Below are 25,041 nucleotides of genomic sequence, written 5' to 3'. Positions count from 1 at the left end.
AATCAAGCCTCCGGCTAAAGGAGGCACATCTTCCTATCACCATCGTTTTTAAAACTTTCAGTCTTCAGAATCAACCAACGCTGACTCAAGTCAATTCTTTAGACTTCAGACAGCTCCCTCTGGAGCCAAAAAATGTTTTATATAACATTTTGTTCAGTAGTACTCCCACACCTGGAGACTGATGTGTAAAAATCTGAGTTCTCCTTTAAAGGGCACAGTAGCAACTAAAGGCCAATTCATACTTTCCGTGTCCACATGTCCACAAGGGTCTTCTTTGGTCTGCCTGATGTAAATGTCATCATCCACCCATGTCTGTCAGGGTCTATGCGGACCCCTTTGTGGACATCCACGTGCAACCCATAATTTGTGACTGCATGGACTGTACTCAAAGCAAACTGCAACGACTGTGCATGCTCCAGATAACGAAATGCATTCCTGTTTAGAGGGGAGGTCATGCGAGGAGATTCCGGCATTACCCACATTTACGTGATACTTGTTGGCAACAATACAGAGACGGCCAAATAGCATTGACCTCTCATTAAGTGGTCGCACATTATTTCTCTATTTGCCTTACTCTTGTTCTCCTTTCCCGATTTTTATAGCAGTCAGCAAACAATGTTATGGCACATTACCTCCACCAACTGGCATGGAGAGTGGATCGGGAAATGTGCATGTGTGGAACGCCAGACCCACATGGGCCCCAAATGTAACTATGTGCGTCCGCCAGCCACAGAAGTCTGCAGCTGTCGATGGACGCAGAAAGTATGTCCGTGTCTTAATAGTTTATCAGACTGAGTAAAGTCAGACGAGGACACGCCAGATTCTTGGTGAGGTTGCGTGAACTCAAGGTGATGCGAGGGTTGAAAAGAGGCGTAAAAGCTTCAGAAGGAACCCACACTCTTAAGGTGTGTGAATAAGACAGAATAAGACAGAAAAAAAATGTATGAGTGGTCACAGTCACCAGGTTACAAAATGAGATAAGTTGAAAAAGTTGAAGCAAAATGTTTCACCAGCTGTCTTAGGTGAAAAAAAACTGTGAAAGCTAGAAAGTCTTGGATACTGATTCAGTTGCAATGACCTGAGTGGTGCCCAACTCTGGTTATGCACAAAAAAAGATGCTGAGTATCCTATCATTTACTCTCTTTCACAATGGCAGTGGAAAGAAAAACATCAGTGGACAGATGGCTACTCTTGCTTGCCATACTAACTGAAAGCCACTTACATTTTCCCATCATTTACTAAATGACTCTGTTTTTAGAAACTGCTGTGCAGTTTCATATTTCACCCATTGTGTTATGGTGCATCTGAATGAGTTTGAATGACAGAAATACAGAGCAGCAAATTAGGATTAAAGAGGAAAGCAGTTAGCCACTAGCGAGCTGAACCAGAGCCAAAGCACCCACACACTTTGGCATGGATGCGATTTCATGCCAGACTGAAGCGAAGATAAGGAATCAAACCAGATATTAAAAGAACATGGATAACCTAGACGTCTGGATTTAATATGTCTTCGCCCTCTCGCACCAATTAAAGTTAACCATGATCCCAGAAGTGGTCCCAAGAGGACTCTGAAGCTGACAGAAGCTTAGCCATGCACATCATACTATCTGACGCCTTGAGTTTGAGTCCAACTATCATGAGCGAGGTGTTAACGTGTTGCTCGATATTTCAAAGACGATAAAATCTCACGAATGCTGCATTAAAGTCAAAGTCAATTACAATATATAAAATACGAAGTTGTTGGTAATATAACATGAAAGGAAACTGGCTGCTACAATTCCCAGAAACAACTGTGAGAATGCAGCCATAATGTCAAAAACAATAAAGAAGCTGAATGATAACAATGTCACAGAGGTGACATTCCTTGGTGGTAGGGTAGCTGTCTATTCTTCTAGCTTTGGCCCATTAGGGGAGCCTATAAGCGGTCTTTCTCTTTGGCCCAGCTGGCGGCAGAGCACTATTACAGGGAAGCAGTTTGGACTTTGACCCCGCAGCCTGCAGAGAGCTTGGAGAAAGGTTTTCGCTCCTCTGCTTCTCATCAATGAGAGAACCAGGAAACAGACCGGTTGCTTAATATTCAGTCCTTTCCCCTGCTTTTAGTGAGTTACAGTGGTCTAATAATGTGCACTCGGTACTTGGGAGATTTTCTAGAAATAGGTGTTGTGATGCTTCCGTTTGGTGGGTGTTGTCCTCAGGAGAAAAAAAACATACAGAGGAGGGAAAAAAATACCATTACCACCAACACTTTTTCCAGATTAACTTTCTTTTGCCATTACCATTTCTCTCCCCCTCCTCCTGTTACAACAAATGAGCTCACTGTTTTTACAATGATTAGTGCTTGAGGGACACATTCACTTCAGCAGAAAATGTACAGGGCCCAAGTGGTTTAAATGTTTGCCTAAAGATAACAACAAATGACAACACGCAGATCTGAGAAATGAACTCCTGCTAAATCGGGGTTCACGCAGAGACAAAAGAAATAGTGGCAGCCGGCGTGGAATCTATCCATTTAAAGCCCAAACAGCTCAAATTACATGAAACCCCAAGGCATGTGGTGCAACTTCAGCACAGACAAGATTTCATCTTATTTCCAGCAGACCGGAAGTATAGAAAGTAAATATTACTTTTTTGCATAAAATTGAGGAACAGCAATAAATAGCATAAATCTCAAGAGATGCGTGCAACAAGAAAATACAGAGAAGAGACGATTCAGGACTTGAAAGCACCACAACTTGACTAATCTTACTAAACTGGGACATGAAAGTTAAAACCTGAAAGCAATGTAAAGAAACAGGATTGTGACGAGAGCCATAACAAAACAAAAAAAAGTGCTTTCCAACTGTGGGTGGGTGTCTGCTGCACTTTTCCAACATGAGAGACAACCATTGTACAGATCACATACCTGTAATTGCTCATGGCTACACATGACACCAGAGCACACAATGCTTTGAAGAGGACACAGAGCTAAAGAGAAAGAAAACCCCTCAAAAAACCCTTTTTCCAAGCACAAACCCATCATCCCTCCCCATTAAGAAGAGGTAGCTGAAAATCACACCCACCACATAATCCACCACCTGTCTTCAAAAAACATATGCAGAAGCCGGGAGTAATTCATTGAGAATCCAGGTACAAATGGAAAACACAGAGAGCACTCCGAGCTGGAGATAAACAGCCCACGACTGATTAAAACTGCAAAGCCTTCAGTCTGCCTAAGTAGCTTGGTGTCCTCGACGGTGGGTGATTATCCTGCGCTTGGCTTGGGGGTATATTAGACTGTGAGAAAGCAGTTAGAGAACAGCCAGCTGGTCTAGCCACACAGCATCCTGGGTGAAGAAGCATTTCTATCGCTGTGGAGCAGATGAGCTCTGCAGAGAGCAGCGCAAAACCCCCTCCTGGGGCAACACACAGAAAGTGGCGAGTGCTAGAAATGTGGCTGCCCTGAGATCAGCCAGGGTATAGGTTGATCACATGGTGGGGAACTATAGTTTTACTCTAACTTACAGAGGACACAATACGATTTAGGAAAGTGGAGACCGTCTTGTAACGGGATCACATCAGCAACTTGTTGACATTCCTCCTCCTGAATATCCAGTCATTATTACATAATAACACGTCGAGTACTGTATATTTTTCTAGTCTTATCACAATCTTAATGCCATCATGCTGGCATAAACACCTGCAGAAGTACTAAAAACTACCTCTGTGGCAGTTTCTGCTTCAGTCAGTGTCTCCAGGACCAGTTTTTGCCATGATGACACACACGCACACACACTGTGAGTCACATAGCGAAAACAATACCAGCCCTACCCTGTCGCAGCTTTTAAATATGAAGCTTTGGGTTTGTGATGAGTGAACTAAATACTGAGTGTGTAGAAAAGAGCTGCTGGGGGCCAATGGGGCTGAAGAGAAGAGTCTATTTTCCTGGGTAGAATGAATAACACACTTGACTGGTCCACAGAGAGGGAAAGAGGTCTTTGTGTAATGGCAGAGTCACGGTCATGGTGACAATTAAAGTCCCTCTGTCATGGGTTAGAGCTGTTTAACCTTTTGATCCTCTTCCTTCTTAATGTGGTTTGGAGCCTTTAAGGTTGTAGTACTACAAGCCAAAAAGAAAAACATGAACTTTTTTTTTTAAATCTCTGGACTACAGCTTACTGTAGAAGTTTGCAGAGTGGAAAATGCAGGTTACATTCCCCGACACTTCATTCACCGGATAAAGGAATTAAAATTAAAGTGTTTTTAAAAACATGAGAAGAATTTAAGTAAATGACTCTTTAATCCAAAAGTCCAATAAGGAATAATATAAAAGTAATGTCAAGTCTAACTATTCCAACATGTTTTTTAGTATTTCAAGGACATTTTTATTTGTATAAGGTCTGATTCAGTGTTTAAAAAATGTCTTAGTCACTACACCAATACCATGAGAAGTTCGTTGGTAAATACGAGTACATTTTCAGTGATTATTTTAACAGGCTTCAGATTGTGACTTATCTGAGAAACAAGGAAGTTTAAGTTCCTGTCAGGAAGATTAGGCTACTTTGACTCATTCTATATTTGAGCAACTACTAGTGCTGAAATGCTCTTGGGCAAGACTTCTAGTGTGTGGTTATATTTACAAACTGAGAAAAAACGTTTTATGTTTAAACCAAGTCTTACATGAATAAACCACTATGAATCAGCCTATCAGATCTGATTTGATCTGATCTGATTTCAGCAGACTACTAAAATATACAAGATAGCCTTATACAACCAGCGGATGAAAACACCGCACCGCACGCCAGTGGCATCCCCAGCCCCGGAGCAACTTTTTAGTGAGCAACTTTCCAAACGGTGTGTGTTGTGTATCCCAAAGCGCCTCCTCCTCCTCCTCCTCCCCCCATTTATCCATGTGTCAAAACAGCGGGGGGCTCGCTGTTTACCGCGAGCGGGACCAAACACACAACTTAACGTTAAATCAATCGGTCTGTAAAGCCTGTGAAGTTTTACTGCCACCATGGCACTTGGCACCGCATCAATGGACGGAGCGCCGTGGAGCCGTGGAGCCGTGGAGCTGCAGTCAACGACGACGCAGAGTGGAAAAAACTTCCAGAAAGCACCATGCTGCTGCTGCTGCTGGACCCTGGCTGGCTGCTAACCACCACCACCACACACCTTGGAGTCGGAGGCTCAAACGCAACACAAATCACACACAGCTCCGCTACAACAACAACAAAACAGCCTCTTGCGTAGTATGAATTAAGACGCGCACACACACACAAAAACAGCGGTGTAGGCTACTGCGCCGCTGAAAACCCCCGTTGTCTGCGGTTTCGACACGGTCAGCCAACATACAATGAATAAGTTTTAACCGACACAGCAGCAGCGACTTTTTGGGGGGGCTATAGCCTACGATTGAAGCAACACAAGTTAAAATTGCAGCCACATACAAACCAGCCAAATAAGTGCGTAGTCGGTATAATAAAGATGTCATTCAGGTAAGATAATAAAAGAAAAAAAGCTATCGTAAGTGTACAATTTCACCTTAAGTTATGTGCAGCTCCGGGGAAATCCATGCAGCGATTTGCTCGCTCCCAACCAACGTACCGCTGTTGCTCAACTTGTGAAGAGCCAACTACCCAGCTGTGACAACTGCTGTTAAGCCAGACGCAATGACACCGACAACATCCGGTTTGGGTTTTCAGAATAAACGTACCTTTAAAAAGCTGGGGTCGCATTTAGTCCCATTTTGATGAAGAACAAATAGACATTTCCACACGTAACATAATAAAGACAACAAAAAACATAGTAAAGAATTCAAGAGGAGATTTTGCTAAACTTAACTATGAAACTAACTTAAATTTGTCCTATGCTCTTTTCAAATTTTTTGAGTCACATGCAAGCTTTTATTTTGTTAAGTTCCAGCGGCAGTATATGACGTGAGAAGACTATAAACAAACAAACATCATACATAAATATTTTTAGGCAGTAATAGCCCGTCATAGCCTTATCATTTATCTTCCACTTGAATTATTTATTTATTTTTGCTATTTTGTTGCATAATCTTGAAAGAGTTCATCCCCCCCCCCCCCCCCCCCGGAAAAAGTTTTTTGTTTGTTTAATTTGTTGTCCCATTTAAAGGGGAACTATGCAAGTCCAGTCTCTTTTCCTCTGTGTTGCTAACCCTCCTCTCTGCCATGTACATTTCTTTTCAACGAAGCTGGCGTGAAAGCAATCCATGGAGCGGTCGGTGGATAACGTTATGTATCATATACAAGAGAAAAATCCTGCATAGTTCCTCTTTAAATAACATGAGTGCATGAAACAGAAACAGCTTCTGTCCATTTTTCTTCATACAATAGTCACCACAAGTTTCGAGCCTCTAATAGCTGTTGCATGAATATGCAATTTATAGCTCTAGTTTTCCTGGTGGTGAGACACATGAAAATAATCCTACATTGTATAGTTGCATTTTATAAACTCTTTATTATTCCTTTATGTTTAAAGGTTAGCCTTCTCGTTATATTGTGCAATGAGATTACATCACAAATTATTACCTACAGGCAGGATAAGACAAGTTATCTAATTTACTATTGTATGAGTATTTTTCTTTTCACAACTGACAGCTGGTCGGCCAGGAATCAAACTGTGGATGTGGTTATGTGGTATGCACCTAAAACACATAAACACGTCCCAGCCAAGTCATGTTTGATGGTAATCTTTTTCCCTTAGTATGCCTTTGATTCCTAGGAAGAGCCAGATTGCTTGCCAGGCCAGGCTGGCAGGCCATTACTCAAACTTTCCCAGGTAATTCCCAGGCAAGATAAATTAAGTGAGAAAATCAATTATTACTGAATAATTCTGGTCTCTAAGGGTAAAAGTATGCAGAGACAACTTTCCTCCTCACAGACATTGACATCTGTCTATGTTTGTGGTGTGAGAAAGATGGAGAGATGAAACACTTGCAGAATATTTTAAATATTTAATAGTGTATACACTATATACTGCATCTGCCCAGCAGACCCATGTAAGTCAATTGTATATGCGATCTAACATTTCTTTTAACTTAAAATAAATAATAGATTTTCCTCAAGGACTGGTTTGAAACAATGTTATCTTTAAAACAGATTAATTTATAGACCAATACACGGTGTAGATAACTGTTCCCTGGTTGTGTTTCTGTGTCGGACTAAGTGCACATCTCCATCCAACTAGGATTTCTGTCCTCATAACTCAGCGTCCTGTTGCAGCAATAAAACTTGTAGACCACAGTTTTGAAGATGTTAATATATTCCTCTGGTCTTTTCCAACCGCATGCACAGCACTGAGAGAGAGAGGTGAACTATCACACTGAACTACCACAGCATGCTGTACTCAACCCAAGGAAACCCAACACTGTAGGCCACTGAGACCAATCCTAAGAATGCCAAACACTCAGCAATACATATTTTTACAATTTTGTGGGTTCTCAGCATGGCGGCGTGATATTAACAGTTGCAGGTTTCAACATGAAGCTATTAAGAAATGTCATAACTCTCTCAGGGCCGCTGGCCATCTTGTTTATCTTATCTTAAGAAAAGAAGGCAACTTGCCTTGATTGCTACACTTTCAACTCTTTAAATCTGCCTGACACGACCACTCATCGTGGCAGTGGTAAGCTATCTGACAAGCTGAATTGATTTCAGTCACTCTGAAATGGCTTATAGACCACCATTAGATGTGCAGGAATGTAATTCCAATGAATGACATGGATTATTAACTTCAGAGAGCTTATGTTCCTGTGGGAAACCCATCAGCAGTAAATAAAACGCTGAACCAAAAAGCTAGCAAATGACAGCAGAAGTGCTTCACTGTTGGCAAAGGGTTGAAGAAAAACCTAATCATCCAAACTGTGAGACTATGTCACAAGCTTGTGATGGCTTTCATGAAGAATTTAGATCAAAAAAGTGCGGTGGGTGGTGTGTAACTTTTTTTTTTAATAAACATAAAAATGTAAACACATACGGTGAATATACAGAATACACATTTTAGTAGATTCAAGTGTTAAGCACATTTGACAACCATTTACCAGTGAAGACATGACTGCAGATTAAAATGGTTTAAAATGAACTTCAACAGGCAGCAGACCCTCATTAAAACTTTACCTGGGATAATAAGCATGTTAAGTGTCTGTGTTGTTGTCTTTTTCACATCTTGGTCTTTAGGAACAGTGCCATCTGCTGTTAACAGAGGTGTGTGTATGCGTGTGGGGGTGGGGTGGGGGGGCACACACACATGCACGCACTCACAGAGAATGATCCATGCTACAATTCACTGCAATGCAGTATAAAAACACCTGCACATAGCCCATTTAAGCAGCAATGCCATTTGTCTTCAGGACTAGTTGAAGCCAAGTACATGTCACTTCTGTCTGGAAGACCCAGCTCTCAAATATGAAGCCTATTACCCGTGGGAATAGACCCCTAATGCTCATATGACTGCTGAACTGTGTGGTCATCCATCCTGGCTAATTCATGAACATTCAACAAATGAAATATGATGTCCACAGGGACTTCATACATGAAAGTTAAAAATGAGATCTGTAATGTTTTCCATCTGTATGGTAATGTATGAGGATAATACCTCAAATGTCACATTTACCACGGTTGACAACTCAGCAATTCAAAAACTGCCACTCCCCATCCCAACTTCCTCGCTTCAGTAAACTGAAAATATAAAAGATGCCTAAATAAAGAAAGATAAACAATACCTGTTTTCACATTTGCGTCAACTGCTTGGTCGGTAATGTCGTCACTATGTACCAGCCTGCTGGTGGGATGACTTCACCAACGCAATACTAGCTGCTCTGTCATGCTGTAGCCCAAACATGAGGGCAAGTTTCAGATTGCAGCTTTAAAGGGAAACTGAAATACTTGCAGCACCGGCGGCTGAGGTCATGATGTCATCAACCTCGCCAGAACTGCACCCCAGAAGCTTGAAATAATAATTGCAGCAGCTGCTTTTTGTGTGAGAGCCACTGATTCTGGCCCTCTTTCAGTAAGAAGTATCCGTAAATGTGCGTGGCTTTGAAAGGTGCAAAAAATAACAAGGCTCATTAATTGGATAAAAATGGCCCTTCGCATTTAGAATCCATTTTGCACCTCTACTATTCAGTGCTATAATGTACTCATAACATTTTCTCTGTAATTTCATCCCTCTGTAATTAATGTAATTTCAAGATGGGAATGGGGTTTAAGTGTCGCTTCACAAAATCTTCTCCAGTGAATGCTGTTAATGTGAAACCTGCCTCTCTCGGTCTGAATGCCACGTGGATCCATTGTGTTGCACCTCCGTTATACATCAGTGCTTTGAGGTGAGAGTTAGAGTGGAGGAGACGCGGAAGATCTGAGGCAGCATGTTGCTTAGCTGGTAGAACATCTCCTCTGAGATACTCTGTCAACATAAGGAGACACATAAAGAGACAGGCAGGATTAGCACAGCAACAAGGCACTGAGATTTCTGCAGCAGCAGTAAAAAAAAAAAAGAACAATTTAAACCATTTCTTTTCATGTGTCCATGAACACATAAACATATCTGGACTGTTTGTGTGCAGCCAGGTGTTAGCAGCCCCTGCAGTGCCCTTCAGCTCAACATCACAGGGTCTTTTTCTCCCGAGGGAGCAGCAGTCAAGATGCTGAAATGATGTCAGCTCCGGCAGCTGTGACTTTGACGTGGAGCATACCGTGTCAGTGTAAGCAACGACATCCGTTATAAAAAAAAAAGAAGAATGTTAAGAATGTTAAGTATTAATCTTAAGCAGAAACAAAGTCGCTCACACATCATTCAACCACCATACACAATCCCATAGTATATATTTAGCCCCCCGTGTGTCTGTTTGAGGTGTAGAAAACAATGTTGTTTCAGTAGGTGCTATTTTGAATGGTCTTTGAGCGTGTAGCTGACAGGGGGCCAATACAGTCGGAGTCCTTTGATGCAGCTGGTTTTATCATCTTTAACTGTCAACATGAGATCATGATATAGGGCGTGCTGCCTTCCTGACAAACTACAGAAGCTATACGTATACAACACCCAGCCCAGCCTAAAATAAAATTATACTCATGCTTCATCCAGCATTGAAGTCACAATTACTTGAATATATGACAAAAAAAACAACTTATTTCATAGTCTGAATTTTTCTTCTCTTTCTTTATATAAACTTGTGTACGTTATAAAGACACACCAAGTAAATTCAAGATCACACCTCAGTGTTGGAAAGCCATGTTTATCCCGTTGCTTATCACATATTTTTATGGATGAGTCTCTGAGCTTTCTTTTATCACTAGATAAACTAAAAGCAGTAGTCAACAGTGCGTAAAGCTCTATAATCTATGATTTATTACATGCTTTTCAAACCAGGCTTTCTTCTCTGCCTGCAAAGGTATGCACCGTAAGACCAGGTGTGCCTTTTGTGATGTTGTGTACATGTGAGGCCTTTAGATGTACAGTTTCTGCTGAGGCTCTGCTGGCAGGCAGTTACTCAAAGGGTGACTGTGCATCCCTTCAGCTATAAGATGTGAAAATCATAAATATAGGCAACACATTCTGTTCTCACCTTTGGCACTAGAAACTGAACTGTGCGTGATATACCACCATCCCAAGAGGCCATCTCCATCATGAAACCTGCAAATGAAACACATTCAAAGGTTATGCTTGTGTTATTTTGTGTACTCGCTTTCCCTCAACTTGATTCATCTACTTTTTGTCTAATTTTAGATAGTGATTTTTAAAGGGATAGTTCAACATTTTTGGCAAATTGGCCCATTGCCATTAGTCCCTATAGTTTTAGGAGTAGATTCATCACCTTTAATTGTTGGTGTAAGATGTTTTTAGAACGGCGGAGCAGAGCCACGAGCTGGTCAGAGCTACGCTACGGAGGCTAATGGGATTTCTTGGTTTCCCTCATCAAACTCATCAAATACACAATCCAACAACTCCAAAACGCTCTGGTGGACAAGTTGTGACAGCGTTTGTGTTCACCAATCACAGCGCTCTATCTGTTTAGAGAGTCGTTGGGCGGGCTTAACACGATGACGACATACATTTTAATTGGCTTGTCAGGCTAACGTCATCCTGCTCTTTGCTCTGATTAGTCGTAGCGCTACCCTATTGTGTGCAGAGGCAGTTTGAAAGACAGCCTTCATCCCGCCCCCTGGATTGAGCCGAGGTCTACCGGTCGTTGCCAGACTATACATGTTAATGATATAGTCTGGCTTGTCAGGCTATATTTGATGAGTTTGATGAGAGAAACCAAGAAATCCCATTAGCCTCCGTAGCTCTGAGCAGCTCGCGGCTCTGCTCCACTGTTCTAAAAATAGCTTGCACCGACAATTAAAGGTAACGAACCTACTGCTATGACTATAGGGATTATGGCAATGGGTCAATTTGCCAAAATGTTGAACTATCCCTTTAACATTTTCCAGACTGACACAAACTGTCTGACTGTCATAAACACTTGCAGCACATTTAGTCAATGAAATGTGATTATGCACCACCAGGGGATTGGCACAATGAAGCACATTACACTTTTGGTATGCATTGGTTGCTTTGTAACAATCAATCTTGTTGATTTGTGGCTATGATCTGATTAGTCCGTTTGCAACCCAGCTGTGATTGGTTCATTTGTAGCCATGTTGTGGTTAATTTGTAGCAATCTGTATCAAGCAATCAGAGGGAAGCTCACCAACTATGTCAAATATTGCAACCAGTGTGACCATGACCTTTCTAACCACCAACATATAGTCCTTATGTTCTGGGGTCCAGTTAAATGTTTATAAATTTGTAGAGAACCCCCTCAAAGATCCCCCACCACGATATCAGGTTCACAGGGGAAAATCTGTGTTTTGTTGGGTCACGGTGACCTGGACGTTGGACCACCAAAATCGAATCAGTTCAAGCCAAGAAAGTTTTTGTGCCAAATTTGAGGAAATTCCCTGACAGAGTTACAGAGATATGCTCTGAGGAACGGGAGGAACGGATGATAACTGTCTCTAGCTCTGGATGCCACAGACACACAAAAACATTCTCCTGCTCTTTGACTTTGAGGAAATGTTCAAAAGACTTGTGCATGTTGTCATTTTACATCAAAGTAGTAATGTTTGAGCCAAAAAAAAATGTTTTTAAGTATATTTTTTGGGCTTTTTATTGCCTTTAATCGATAGCACAGGCAAGAGAGAAGACAGGAAATGGGGAGGCAGAGAGGGGGAATGACATGCAGGAAAGGGCTGCCCGATGCGGGATTCAAACCGGGGCCGCCTGCAGTGAGGACTGACACGGCAGCTCTACCAAGTGAGCTAAACGCCACCCTGCCAAAATATATTTTGCTTCTGTTTCCTTTTGTATGGGCTTATTGATTAATAATAATTTTATTCATCATTACTGAAGCACACCTGGTATTGTTTTTTTTTGCAATAACTGCTTTTTGTTTCTTTTTTTTTTTTTTTTTTTTTTTTTTTTTGCAATAAATACTTTCAAACTGCATATGGACTTTTGGATTTTTGGGGGGACGTGTCACGAAGACGAGCAATAACTTTCTCAGCGGCTTATGTTTTGAAAGATAGCCGCAACAAGTATAGAATAAAATATAAAGGTATACTGTTACCTTTGACACATTTGAACACCAGCTCAGCTCGCTTCAGACACCAGGGTATGGTCATTTCCTGCAAAGAGTTGAAAAGAAAAGCGAGAACTGTTTAAAATGATGTGCAGTGAAACCACACATAATAACCTATAACACACTCACCTGTTGGTGCAACAACTAATTCAGGAAACTGCAAGAAGATAACATTTAATTTAAAAAGGCCAAGAGGTCAACATTGTTACCTTTTACAGAAATAGGGTAGTTGTTCATATTATCTCTTGGTTTTATGTATCTATCCACCGTTTTAATTAACATGCCTCTAAAGGTTCAATAATTTGCTTATTAGGATTTTTTGACATTCCCCATCATGTTGGTGCTGAGTCATACCAACAGTTAAAAATGTGACACATTAAAGACATTACCTACTCACATGCTTTCGTATGAAGAGTGTCACATTGCACAGTCTTACGCAGGTATGTAAATGAGATACTGCATCTATTAAACATTAACTGACACCCATGCAAAGTTTCTTGTCAGGTGATCTTGTCAACAATGAGAACTGACAAAGGTTTAATAGATAGTTTTGTATGTTGTTTTTCCATATTCAAACTGTATTTGGCTTCAGGCTGGCGGAAGTGACCGTAGCATGTACTCATCTCTGCCAATCAACCTTTGTTCATAGTGGGGAGTGTTATTTAGGTCTAGCCTCTGCCACACACACACACACACATACACCTACTAGGGAATATGTTGTTCCCATACAAAGTCAACAAACTGGATTTAAGAGCTGGAGGCAGTGGTATGACCTTCTTCAACTTGGTTTATGTCACAACCTGGGTCAGAATTCACACGTACTATAACCAATAGTGCTGCCAAGATAATTGGTCTACACACACCCAGACTCCGTCACACACAACGCACAAATACTGAAGAACAAGACATCATCCACTCAATCATCTCTTCACCCTTCAAATGGCTTTCTATTTTCTCTATTGATATTATTTTATGATTTGATACATAACATTATGGATGTACATAGTGTATATAATTGATATTTTTTTGTAAATTTTCTTTTCTCTGTGTTATATTGCTTTTCATGCCCTCATAGTATACTGTATGTACATCTGTGCCGCTACTGGACACTTGAATTTCCCTTGGGCTCAATAAAGTATGTCTAAGGGCACACTCGATCACACTTACATGCTTGGGCACTTGGCGTGTGCGTTCATGGGCTTGGTGTAAAAGCAAGTGTGTCCCATTTCTCCAACAACCAAAAGTGCAACGCGATTGATTATGCACTTTACCCAAAGTTACGGTAAGACGAAGTCTGCCGTCACCAGGAGCTACAAGCCTTAGCCAAGCCAAGTTTAGGAAATGCCATTGAATAAATTTCAATAAAATGAATTTGACTTTCTATCTCATAATTATGACTTTTAAATCTCATAGCCTATATTTTATATACTTTTTATCTCATATTTTTTAATTTCAGTTTTGTTGTCTTTAGGCTTCATTTACTTTTACATCTGATCATTTTTGACTTGTTATCATATAATAATGAATTTTCTCTATTGATTATAACTTATGTGAATATTTTTCATTACGCTCTGTTTATTCCTGTGTGTTTATCTTTTTTTCTTTTTCTTTTCTTTTTTTATTACGGAGTTAGGCTTACACATTTATGATTTGAATCTTGTGCATAGAGACACTTTTGGAGTGGATGAGACTGTGATCCAGCAGCACTGTTCATTAAAACCGTTGCTGTGCTGTCTGTGTGTGTCGGAGTTGTGCTAGTGTGCACAATGGCACTCAGATGACAGGATTCACTTGTCAAGTATGTCCCTATTGCTTTTAAATATCCCAGCGCGCTTGGCCACTTAAAGCAGAAGTGAGTGGTCCGGTCGTTTTCGCTAATGCTGCGTTCCAGGCAGGCTTTTGAAATCGTAAATTACAGCTTCAAGTCACAACTTACGACTTTGTAGCGTTCCAGGCAACCCACTCGTGTTTTTCCGACCTGTTTTACCGGTGAAAGTCACTATAACGGCCACTCGTAACTTCCGACCGGTGAACTCGTACCAGATCGAACTGGTACCACTTCACGGTCGGAAAAATACAAGTTTCCTTGAACGCACCATAACAGTCCTCGTCCCTACGTCACCACATTCACGGCGTTCCTTGGCTGCACACACAGCCCTGCATGCCGTTCTCTCTCCTCATTGGATAAAAACTGTAGGATACGATAAATGTTTTCTCTTCGGCTCAGAGCAGAGCAGAGGGACTGAGAGACCCGTGTTTCGGTCCAAACACTCTATGTAAGTGATTGCTGTCGGAAGATATAACTATTTAAGACTTATATTAACACAAATATATCACTCACTTCTGCTTTAATACATTCTTGCACACTATATGCAGATACTATAGGCTACTATATACAGTGCTTTACGCTGAGAGAACGGGTGCAAAAGTGCAGTTGCTGTCTCAGTGATGTGTTTTGTATGTTTTATACTACATTATTGTGAAGAAAATACTGTATTGTTGCTGTGCTACTGTGTGTAAAGTGTATGTTAATGTGTGTATATATATGTCTTCTGTTGAGAGTGTGGCACAGTGCTGTGGAAAAGAAGACGTCTACCTAACGAACTAGGTCCATGACAACCGTGTCACCCACTAACTGGTTTAACGCTGAGTTAAACCACATTGGATTGAGCAATGGGACTTTGATGCAATCACAACAGGATGATATATTCCAGAGTATTTCATTAGGACTGGAGTAATTGAGGCAAGAAAAGGCAATTCAGCAACTAGAAAAATGAACACAGCAGTTGTCAAACTGTGTAAGAGTCACTGTCTGCAAACTGCACCACCTCAAAATTGGTTTAAAAATGGGGTTTTCAATTTTCTCTTTGCAAAATGTTTTAATGTGCATCACAGTGTCGCTGAGTAATCCTTGCGTGATCCTTTTAACTCAAACTCTAAATGGTCTAAGAGGGAAAAAACACCTAAAAATAAGAATAGAAGGCACAGCCCTGTTTTGTTTTGATTGCAGTTTGTAGTTCATGTAGACAAACTATGCCAGTTGTTTTAAAGCCAAAACACGAGAACAGTCTTGTACAAACAGGAAAACATCTTTACTAAAAAGGAAAACAAGGCAGAAAAGAAGAGGACACATGGAAAGTTTTGATGTGAAACCAGAAGCTAACAATTAAAGCGCCTCTGGTTCCCCAGGCTTCAAAAGTTAAAGGACTTTGGTTATGTAAACAAAGACTCTTGATTAGACATGAGAAGAAAAATGGCACAGGGCATGTTGTGGCACGAGTGAACTCCAGTCCAGACAGCAACTTGTTGAGAATTCCCTTTCCATTGTAAGGAATTCTCCGTTAATTATCATGATTTAATTTTCAGGAGCTGATATTCACGTTGAAAGATAATCTGATTTACATTCTTTTTAAACAGGAAAAAAAAGCACCTTATACTGACTGGATATCCACCTAAACACCCCCCACCCCAGCGCACCCCCCTCTGTGAGTAGACTACAGCTTCATACACTCTGAGGTACAGAGTAAACAGACCACATTCATGACCCTCGACTCTGTCCTTCTTGTTTCAAGCCTGGGAAGTGTTATAAGTTGAAGGCTGGATTCACCGTCGGGGCCTGACACGCAGCAGCTGACAATGCAGCGCATGAACAAGTAGAGGCAGAAAGAAAGAGGAAGAGATGAACTTCTCACTGTGCCACCTCAACAGAACCACACAAACCTGTGGGGCCAGTAGGTTTTCACACTATGCAGGCTCATCATAGAAATGAAATACCAACACAAACAGAAGAATATAATTATAGGGTTAGTAATTCTTCTCCCCTGCTGAGGAAGTCGTAAACAACGCTAAATCCAGATATGGGGTGATGTTTTTTGTTTTATTTTCACCTTTACCTGGATAGCTGATAGAACAGATATACTGACCTCATGTCACCCCTCACCAACACCACCCTTTATGCGTTTAAAGATTATTTTGAAACAATTATCGCTTTGTTAATCATAAAAAATGTAAAGCTACAATAGTAGATGTTACAAAAAAAAAATTAAGCTGGTTTATTCAAGTCTGCATTCGTACGACTAACACTTGTAGTGGGGTTAAGTCGGAAGTTATAACTATTTATCTATTACTTTTAGCCAATCATTTTAACCGTTGTCAATTCCCAAAGCTCCCAATTTCTACAACATTGAAAGAAAATAACTAAACATTGAGCAACCACAGGACATCCCCAACATTTTTCTGTCATCTCCTCCTCGCCAATGGTTAAGATCCACTAAGACTCTCAGGATCACTAAACACACAAACCTTTGGCTGTCATGGTTACACTGCAACCCTTTACAAATATGTTTAAGCCAAGTTGTTGGTAGCCAAATTATTGCTCTGCCCTACTCAAACATTTACCTTTTGTAAAGCTAGTTTTTCTATGTTTACTCCATGATAATGTGCCATTTGGAGAAGTCACTTGAACATTTTATTCAGTTTTTGTATTTGCAAATCACACCATCATTTATACATAGATGCATTCACAGCACCCGCACTTAACTCTCACCTCTGACATGTCGTGGACCAGCAGTAGAGGGACAGTGACCGTGGTGACGTCATGCGTACAGCACACCTTCAGGATGTTTCTCAAGCCCATAATGGCAGGATCCCGTGCCGTGATGTTCCCTGAGCGGACGTTGTCGTCCACACACAGGTGGAAGACGACGTGGACCTCCGACAGGTTCGAATGCCGTGAGATGTAGAACTCACCTTGAAGAAAAGAAGAAGCAGGAAAATTAAAAGATGACCAAAAAAAATGACAGAAATAGTGTGTAGGCTATACTGTGGGATCAATATGTATTGATAAACGTTACCTGGTAAGATGTTGGAGGGATTTCTTTCAATATTTTTGCTCTTGTCATCGCCTCCATTCCTTTGTATCTCTGTAAGTAAATGACATTTAAATGAAAACAATCATAGCTGACCTTTCCTGGAAAGCCTTGACACACTGTTTCTTTATCCAACTCTTCTCTACAAACCACTGTGCTGTTCTGTGATAAGGATCTGGACACAGTTTTCAGTCGGCGTGTGAGCACTGATGATGTAGTGTCTCCCATTTCCTCGCTGTATAACGTTAAACTGAACATTTTACTGTTCGTTCGGTGTCTCTAGAGTTAAAGATTCACTTGTTTATCTTGCTAAACAGCAAATCATGTAAATTAGGGATCGACTTCAAAGTGAGCAGAATCCGTAAAAGAGAAAAAAAACAACCACTTGTATCACGTGCCACTGTATTACAGTTGAACAAGGCCATGAATAACAACATTAGTGAAGCATTTTATACTGCATAGCTGGCTAAAAAAAGTTCCTCCTGGCCGCCTGGAATAATCACTTTAATTCAGCGGTGTCTGCCCAGGTCACCTGCTACACTTTTAATTTTCTGGTGAAATCAGGACATCCAGGATGAGAGCGCTGTGACCTTCAGCTTCACAAAGCTTTCCCTTCACCTTTTTCCTTATCCTCCTCAACGCTCAATGCCTCATGTGTGTTATACTGTAGCTGTGGTAGCAAATGAGAGAGAAAGTGCACAGCTCCAAAGTCTCACCAGGCTGGTCTTTCTGCTTGCTGCTCCGCTGGGCTCTGGCATAGAGCACCACCTGCTGCACCTCCTCCAGCTGCTCCTCCAGACAGGGAAAGTGGAAGTCTGTGCACTCCTTTGCCACCGTTGCAAAGTCTAGAAGTCAGCACAAAAGAGGCCAAGAGCTAAATTATGCATGAAAAAAAAGCCTCACTTCTGGAACCAAATGACTACCCAGAGCTAATCATTGTGCACACTCATGCTTTAAAACAATCAATGCATAGTTAAGGGAGAGTGGGGTGCCTAGTCTTTAAACAAAAGATTTCAAGAGGCGTGAATAAAGTCTTATTCTCCAAGTGACTAGAGTGAGTCATGAGTTGAACCAAAGTTTTTAAAAAATGTTGGGAAAATGGCAAAATAAAACAAAGAACTGCAGAAATCACAATGGAATTCATAGAGATGATAAACAACATTATCCTTTTCAATATGAGGTGAAAAAGCATCTATAAAGATCACCAAAACATCCCATCACATTGTATTCAACGTATCCAATGACCTCTCTTGATGCCACTGTAGGAGTTCACCCTGTTGTCGACCAGCAGCACCAGCCCACACAGCGAGGAGGAGTACAGCGAGAGCGCCGTCTGCAGTCGCCGCAGCTTTGCTCCACCGCTGCCGTGGTGCCGGTGTTTACAGAAATCCAGCACATCTGCCCGGACCAGCCGCAGGTTGTGCATCGTCTTCAGTTGGGCTCCTGGACACACAAAAAAAGGAAGCATTTACACACAGAAGACAGACACAAACAAAACAGAAAAAAACCCATCAGACATCACATTTGTATTGCATAAAATAAAATACCATCCAGTGATGTGTTGCTGCAGCCGCCACAAGGCTAGTGAAGAAGAGACTGTTTGCATTCAGTACCTAGGTGTATGGTGAAGCTCTCCTCCAGCTGAGGTTGCTCCTCAAACATCCTGGCCCCAGAATCTGCAAGCTCTGACATCTGGTTGGGCTGCATCTTTATCTCCTCACTGGAAATCATTCATGCAAACAACTCAATTAGTAAAGAAAGGACACTACAAGACATTATGGAACAAATAAATCACATTTTACCGTCATTTTAGCTGCAGTGTTTCTGGTTTCATCTTACTTAATTAAAAAAAAGAGGAATAATGATTATGCTTCTTCTTTCACTTCATTTATAAAACAAGAATGAGAAACGCAGTCTGAATTCTCTTTACAGGTTTCCCTCACCTTTAATGACAGTGTTCAGAGTGCTAATATAGAAGTATTAAGTTCAACCTACACTTAACAAAATAATGATATTCATAATTAAGAAAAAATGATGCAGGGTCAGCACACTGTCAGAAAAGCTCTTAGTGTGCAGGTATTGGAAGTTTCATTGTTTTGATGGAATAGCCAATATATGCAGAGGGAGAGTGGAAGACCTGAATTTAAACCAGAGCTAAACTGTTCGACATCACTCTTAAGCCCTATTAGATTTCTTTCCACTTCTTTTCCCAAGTTGGCAGTCATAACTATTACTGTGCAGCTAAGCATCAGTCATATTAAGACGAGTGTTTGACCTCTTGTAATCACTTCAATTAATATGTAAATGCAGCCTGTGCTCCAGAAAGCCAGCAGAGATGGCGTGTTTTGGATTAGAGCTGCTGGAGGAGTGCAGCTGTTGAGATCCCGTCAGTGCAGGGTCAGTCTGACCTCTAGCAAGCATCAAGAGGGAAAAGAGACTTTCCCACTTGTACTGATCACAATAAGGAGTTTTCAGTGTTTTGTCTATTCATTTTGTTATTTTTCTGAGCCAGCAAACACTTTTTTTTATTCATTGTACTCCTCAGGCATTGTCTTTCAGTCACTTTATTTCATCAGTGCAAGTTTTATTATCAACCTACTTGTGTGGTTAATGACTGCAAAAATAAATTTAAGACCGACTTAAATGTCAAAGCCAAGACAAGCCTGAGCCTCTGTGCCAGGGCTCAGTGTCAGCGGATAAACAAGTGCCGCTGTCCTCGCTGCCTTTCCATGATCCCACTCGGAGCCACTGCGTCTGCAGATTTCATCCAACCGTGTCGGTACTACATCTTTCTTTTTTTTACTACCTAAAAAGAGTAAGCACCTAAGCACCTGACTCAACATGATAAATTATCTTAAAGCAACCATTTTTACTTTGTGCACAGATTTGAAAGACTAAGTGGGACTGTTGAGGGTTGACACAAACACATAGCTACAAACTCACTTAATTTGGCTGCTGTTGGTGGATTTCTGCAGGTCCTGGTGCAGTTTGATGACCCACTCCTGGTACTCGTGTTTTTGAATTCCAGTTACTTGCTTTAGCTCACTTGCCCACTTGTTTTCCAGCACCTGATTAAAGAAGACAATGTCAGTCAGTGTCAGAATGAATCTACTGAACCCTCTGAAACACATGTGGTCAAATGATAACTGTGACACCAAGAAACACACTGCAACAAACAACAGTGGGCTCTGATTTCCTATTTACCTGCTGTGCATCAAAGTGCTGAGATGCGACTGCATTCACATCATGATCACTCAAAGTGTTCCCCAGCTCGTGCATCACTTTGTCCATTTCAGCTGCTTGTCTGTCAGATGGAGGTAAAAACAACAACAACAAAAAAAAGGTGTGAAGGCAGAGACATTTACACAACAACATTTTGTTAAAATACAAAATTGCACTGTTTGGTTCAATTGAAATTCAGGTGTATTTGTCTATTTGTGTGAAAGGTCTGAAATGATGTGAATTGACTTGACTGAAAAAGCAAACCAAGCAAACTCTGGTGCAGTATAATGCTTTTCCCTTAAAAAAAAGTTAATTTCTCATTACTATCATTATATATGGGCCACTTTTAGTCTCGACTCATAACAATTATTTATGAGTTACTGCTGCATAAGCTCTTTCTGACCCTGACTGTAAGCGCCATTTACCGTATTATTGTTTTGCTATTTGCGCTGATTTATATTGATGAGGAATAATTTTTGAGTATGCTTTGAATTTTGAGCCACCTGTGTTACGGTTTGCGGCTTCCGTAGAGAAAGCAGGAAGTGAAGTGTTGTTGTGAAGAACGTGTTGAGCGTGTTGAATAAATGAGAATAATGGCGGAGCGACATAGTCTTCTGCGTCTGCGTCGGCACCCAGCCAGCTCAACGAGTAAAGCTCCTGTCGTATCTCATGAGTGGTTAAAAGAATAAGAAACGAAGAAAACAGCGTAAGATAGCCACTACACTGACCCAGAGAAATTCCACTAAATTTGTGTTACCAGTCAATTAATATCACTAATATGGGCTGCAAGAGCATAAATGTGAATGTACATGAGGTTGCAGGCCGTAATCTTTTAAACACCCACCTCTCCTGCAGTTTCTTAATCTCCATGTCTCTCTCACTGATGAGCTCAGAAATGCTAACAAAGTAGTTGTGCTCCAGGTTGAGTAGAGTATCTGAGGCAGGGGAGTGGATGAGCTCATGGTAAACATCAGCAAAGTCCTCATCCCAACTGGGCTCCTCAGGCCGAGCATGTTCCAGCGTGGTCTGAAACAGTGACAGAGGTAAGACAATAACATACTTGTATATATTCATCTGTTTACCTATTTATTCTCTTCTGCACATCTGTGTTGTTTACTGTTATGATTTTGATCTTTGCCATAAATTGCAGGGTTGCTACATTGCATGAGACATTATCAGGGTGATGAGCGGCTGCACGCACTGCGAGTTAAAAACGACCAGCTCAGAGGTGACAAATGTTCACTATGTTAAGAGGAAGACAAATGAGGAAGCCGATCTGCAATGTAAACAGATTTTAAAGGGTTTTGCAATAAACCAGGGCAGATGATGATCCATAATTAGAAAAGCAACAGAACAGTATTCAGAATCTGAAACTCCTCTATTTATACAGGCTCAGGAATCTTCAGGCCACAAACATGATGGACACTGGACGGCGTCCATGTGTATTTCTGTGTGACAGCAGTAAAACGCTGAGAGGTAGCCGGTGCTACATGTCGTAAATGTCCGAGTGCAGTGGGCCAGAGGCGGCCACTGTCTTTTTTTATTTATCAGTGCCTGAGTAAGTGACAGCAGAGGGTCAGTGTGGCTTTGTGTAAAACCAAAATGTCTCTTTTTTCTTAAAAAAAAAAAGAAAGATGAGATAGTCACTTAAAAAAAAAAAACTCCGCCATTGCACAGACCATGCTTTATCAGAAAACCACAAGGGCCACTGAAAGTCTCACTAGACTGTTTGTTTTTGCATTGATCCGTAATATAAAAGTGATGACTCCAATTTCAAATATGTGAAACCACCGCCACATTTTGGATCTTCAGGCAAAAATCCATCAAAGTGCAACCAAGTGTAACGAGTAAGAAATACATTAAACGCATGTAATGGAAGTCCATTTCTCTACTGAATTATCAACTGTTTAAGCTACTTTAATGACCCATGACTATCCCTAAAGGTAGCAGGAGCGTTCAAGGACACTTTCAAAACACTCTGCTGTGCTACTCAGAAACATGGAGTAGTAGATATATGATCGGGGTCTGCTGGACAACCAGTGTCTGAAATTAACTTTCTGGAACACCTGCCAAAAATAAAGCATGCCTTCCACATTATTAACAGAAATATTTTCCTACATAGTTTTAGGTATTTATATGCATCCAAACTAACTTTGAAAAAATAAATATTTGTATTACTCACTCAGTTATATTCAGTATTGATATCTTATTATTGAAATTATATACACTTCAGTCCACAACCGCCACAACTTTGTGTAATGTGAGAGTGACAGAATGCAAATAAGTGATATAAATCAAAACACAGATGTTTTATCTTAAAACAACAGGAACTGTGGCCAACTCAGATGAATCCAAACACATAATGACTGTAAATCTGTTATGTGGTCTGTTAGAAACACCTTTTAAGCATAAGATACTGAAAAGTGTGATCACCTCCACATATGACCTGGCCCATGCATTGGTGAGCTGGTTCACATCTACATCTCCTGCGGTGAGTCTCTGCAGGGCGAGCTCCGCCTCTCTGTCATAATCCAGGATGGTTTCGCTCTCGATGAAGTTGGAAAGGGATGTTTTTAACTCTGTAAGAAGAAATGCAAGCACAGCAAAAGCCAGTCATTTAAAAAATTGTTTTCATTTCTGTGCCAGCCAAGTAGTGCTTCACAAAATCAATGGCTTGGATATGATCCAGTCGGTTAAATTGCAAACTAACAGCACGCTTGCAGGCAATACTGTCTCCTTTCTAGGAAGACGTATGGAGAGAAATTATATCAGTTCAATCAAATTTTCCATGTCCAACTGCACAGATATGGATTACACATTTTGAGTGGCAGATACATATCTATTCTTAAAAAAAAGAAACAGCATGAAAAGCTTTGCAACAAAAACGTTAAATATTATTGTTGTGTCTCTCAATTCTTGTATTAACTGCAGTGTTTTACTTCTTATTATGTCTAGGGTACAGTGTGTGTTGTATAAGAGGTATTTTATAAGGTTATAGTATATATGAAGTGCATGACAAACTTCCCAGATCAAATGATGGCTAATGCTAGGGTTAAAGCCATGATTACAGTTACAGACTGTAACTGTGAGCAGTGTAAAACCACAAACATGTTATGTTCTGTAACTCTTCCTTGGATACATATTATTTGGCCATCTCACCAGTTTCTATGTAGCAGGGTATTTTGTGCAGCAGCATCAGGCGTCCATGAAGGTCACTGATGTTCTCCTGGACGGGAAACCTCAGTGGCACTTTCAGGACGCAGTTGTGTTTTCCTGCCCTGAACTCAAACACAAACTCCTTCTCTGCAGCACTGCTCGTTTTGCCTTTGCTCTTCTTCATGACCAAAGCTGTGGGGAAAAAAATAGAAAATAGAAGTCAACAATAAAACAAATCAAATTTAAAGTGTCTGTGTGGGAAGAAAAAAAAGCTCCATTCTTGTCTAATTCACTATTATTGAATAAAGAACCAAATGAGGGGTGAGGCCTTTCATTAGCGTGGACATGGCCTGCACTGTCATCTACTGAAACCATTTAGATTACCTGTTATTAACCTGTTGTCTACACAGTGCAGAGCACAACCAACACAGTGAGAGCAGTGGTTACTCACTTACACATTGTTACAGTATATTTACCAGCAGACAAGTATTTTAGCATTTCCTAAAATCAATATATTTATTATAAGCTGTATGTAATCACTGCTCTGTGACAGTGAGGTCTACGTAGAGTTAGCTCAACGTTAGCTAGCAGTAAAGCTAATGTTTGAGCTACAGGGAGAAAAAATAATGAGAGGAGCACTTTGCCGTAGACATACCCACCTGTTTATGGGGTTTTAAAGTGTTTGGAGAACGTATAACTCTTTCCAGATGGACACTTTACCTGAGTATGAATGAGCAGACGTTCATCTATTTCCTGTTGTCAGTACAACGCTGTTGTTTTTGGTCCAGTCAGCTGACCGCTCCGGTGACGCTGTGTGATAGTAACAGCACTTTCGTGTCATTCGTGGTTATGGATATTTTTATTTTCTCCGTTATATATTTAAAAAAAAACATGCCATGTTATATTTATGAAAACCCTTTATACGTATCTTTTTTTATTGTTATTATTTATTTATTCGTTTTGAGAATTATTCTGTTTTGTGTATAAAGCAGATTCAGAAAGCTGCGAATCTGCTGACGCATAATTTACTATAGCGTTTTCCTTGGGCGATACCTCCCCCTGCTGGCCACAGCATAGACAAACGTTTGATGGCTGGTTTGTCTCAATAATATTCATGTGGAAAAAATGGACTGTAAATATGTGATGCCACACCTTCCACCCATAGACTAG

At 40.8% G+C, this 25,041-nt stretch overlaps 2 protein-coding genes across 3 annotated transcripts in view; both read right to left on the bottom strand.

Moving 5' to 3' along the window:
* LOC310986936 (solute carrier family 45 member 3) overlaps positions 1-5,609 on the bottom strand; it is a 30,446-nt gene extending 24,837 nt beyond the window's left edge. The window contains exon 1 of the mRNA XM_083973055.1: positions 5,521-5,609. The gene's annotated coding sequence lies outside the window, so the exon portion shown is untranslated. The remainder of the gene's footprint in view (positions 1-5,520) is intronic.
* Positions 5,610-9,193: 3,584 nt separating this feature from the next.
* Positions 9,194-24,716, bottom strand: ferry3 (FERRY endosomal RAB5 effector complex subunit 3). 2 transcript variants are annotated; one of them, XM_083973056.1, is made up of 14 exons: positions 24,592-24,716; positions 23,875-24,063; positions 23,149-23,294; positions 21,560-21,741; positions 20,698-20,797; positions 20,437-20,561; positions 19,107-19,213; positions 18,739-18,936; positions 18,210-18,338; positions 17,479-17,547; positions 17,172-17,374; positions 12,614-12,671; positions 10,568-10,635; positions 9,194-9,408 (listed from the first exon to the last, which is right to left on the bottom strand). In XM_083973056.1, the coding sequence occupies exons 2-14, from the start codon at positions 24,053-24,055 to the stop codon at positions 9,316-9,318; spliced, it is 1,659 nt and encodes a 552-aa protein (XP_083829182.1). In that variant the 5' UTR covers positions 24,056-24,063; positions 24,592-24,716; the 3' UTR covers positions 9,194-9,315. The 2 variants fall into 2 exon arrangements, with proteins under 2 accessions (XP_083829182.1, XP_083829183.1); XM_083973057.1 differs by having other exon boundaries at positions 24,531-24,642.
* Between the last annotated feature and the right edge of the window lie 325 nt (positions 24,717-25,041).

This window comes from Trachurus trachurus (assembly GCF_905171665.1).
Source record: "Trachurus trachurus genome assembly, chromosome: 6".
In the NCBI taxonomy this organism is placed as follows: Eukaryota; Metazoa; Chordata; class Actinopteri; order Carangiformes; family Carangidae; genus Trachurus; species Trachurus trachurus.
This window is presented reverse-complemented; position numbering and strand designations above follow the sequence as displayed.

Bases quoted from the DNA above. Each gene is read 5' to 3' on its own strand.
- ferry3 (XM_083973056.1), bottom strand. From the start codon at position 24,055: ATGAAGAAGAGCAAAGGCAAAACGAGCAGTGCTGCAGAGAAGGAGTTT. The intron at 19,214-20,436 runs GTGAGTTTGTAG...AATGATTTCCAG, and splicing joins ACCAACAGCAGCCAAATTAA to TGAGGAGATAAAGATGCAGC. The intron at 10,636-12,613 runs GTAACAGTATAC...TTTCATTTGCAG, and splicing joins GGTGTTCAAATGTGTCAAAG to GTTTCATGATGGAGATGGCC.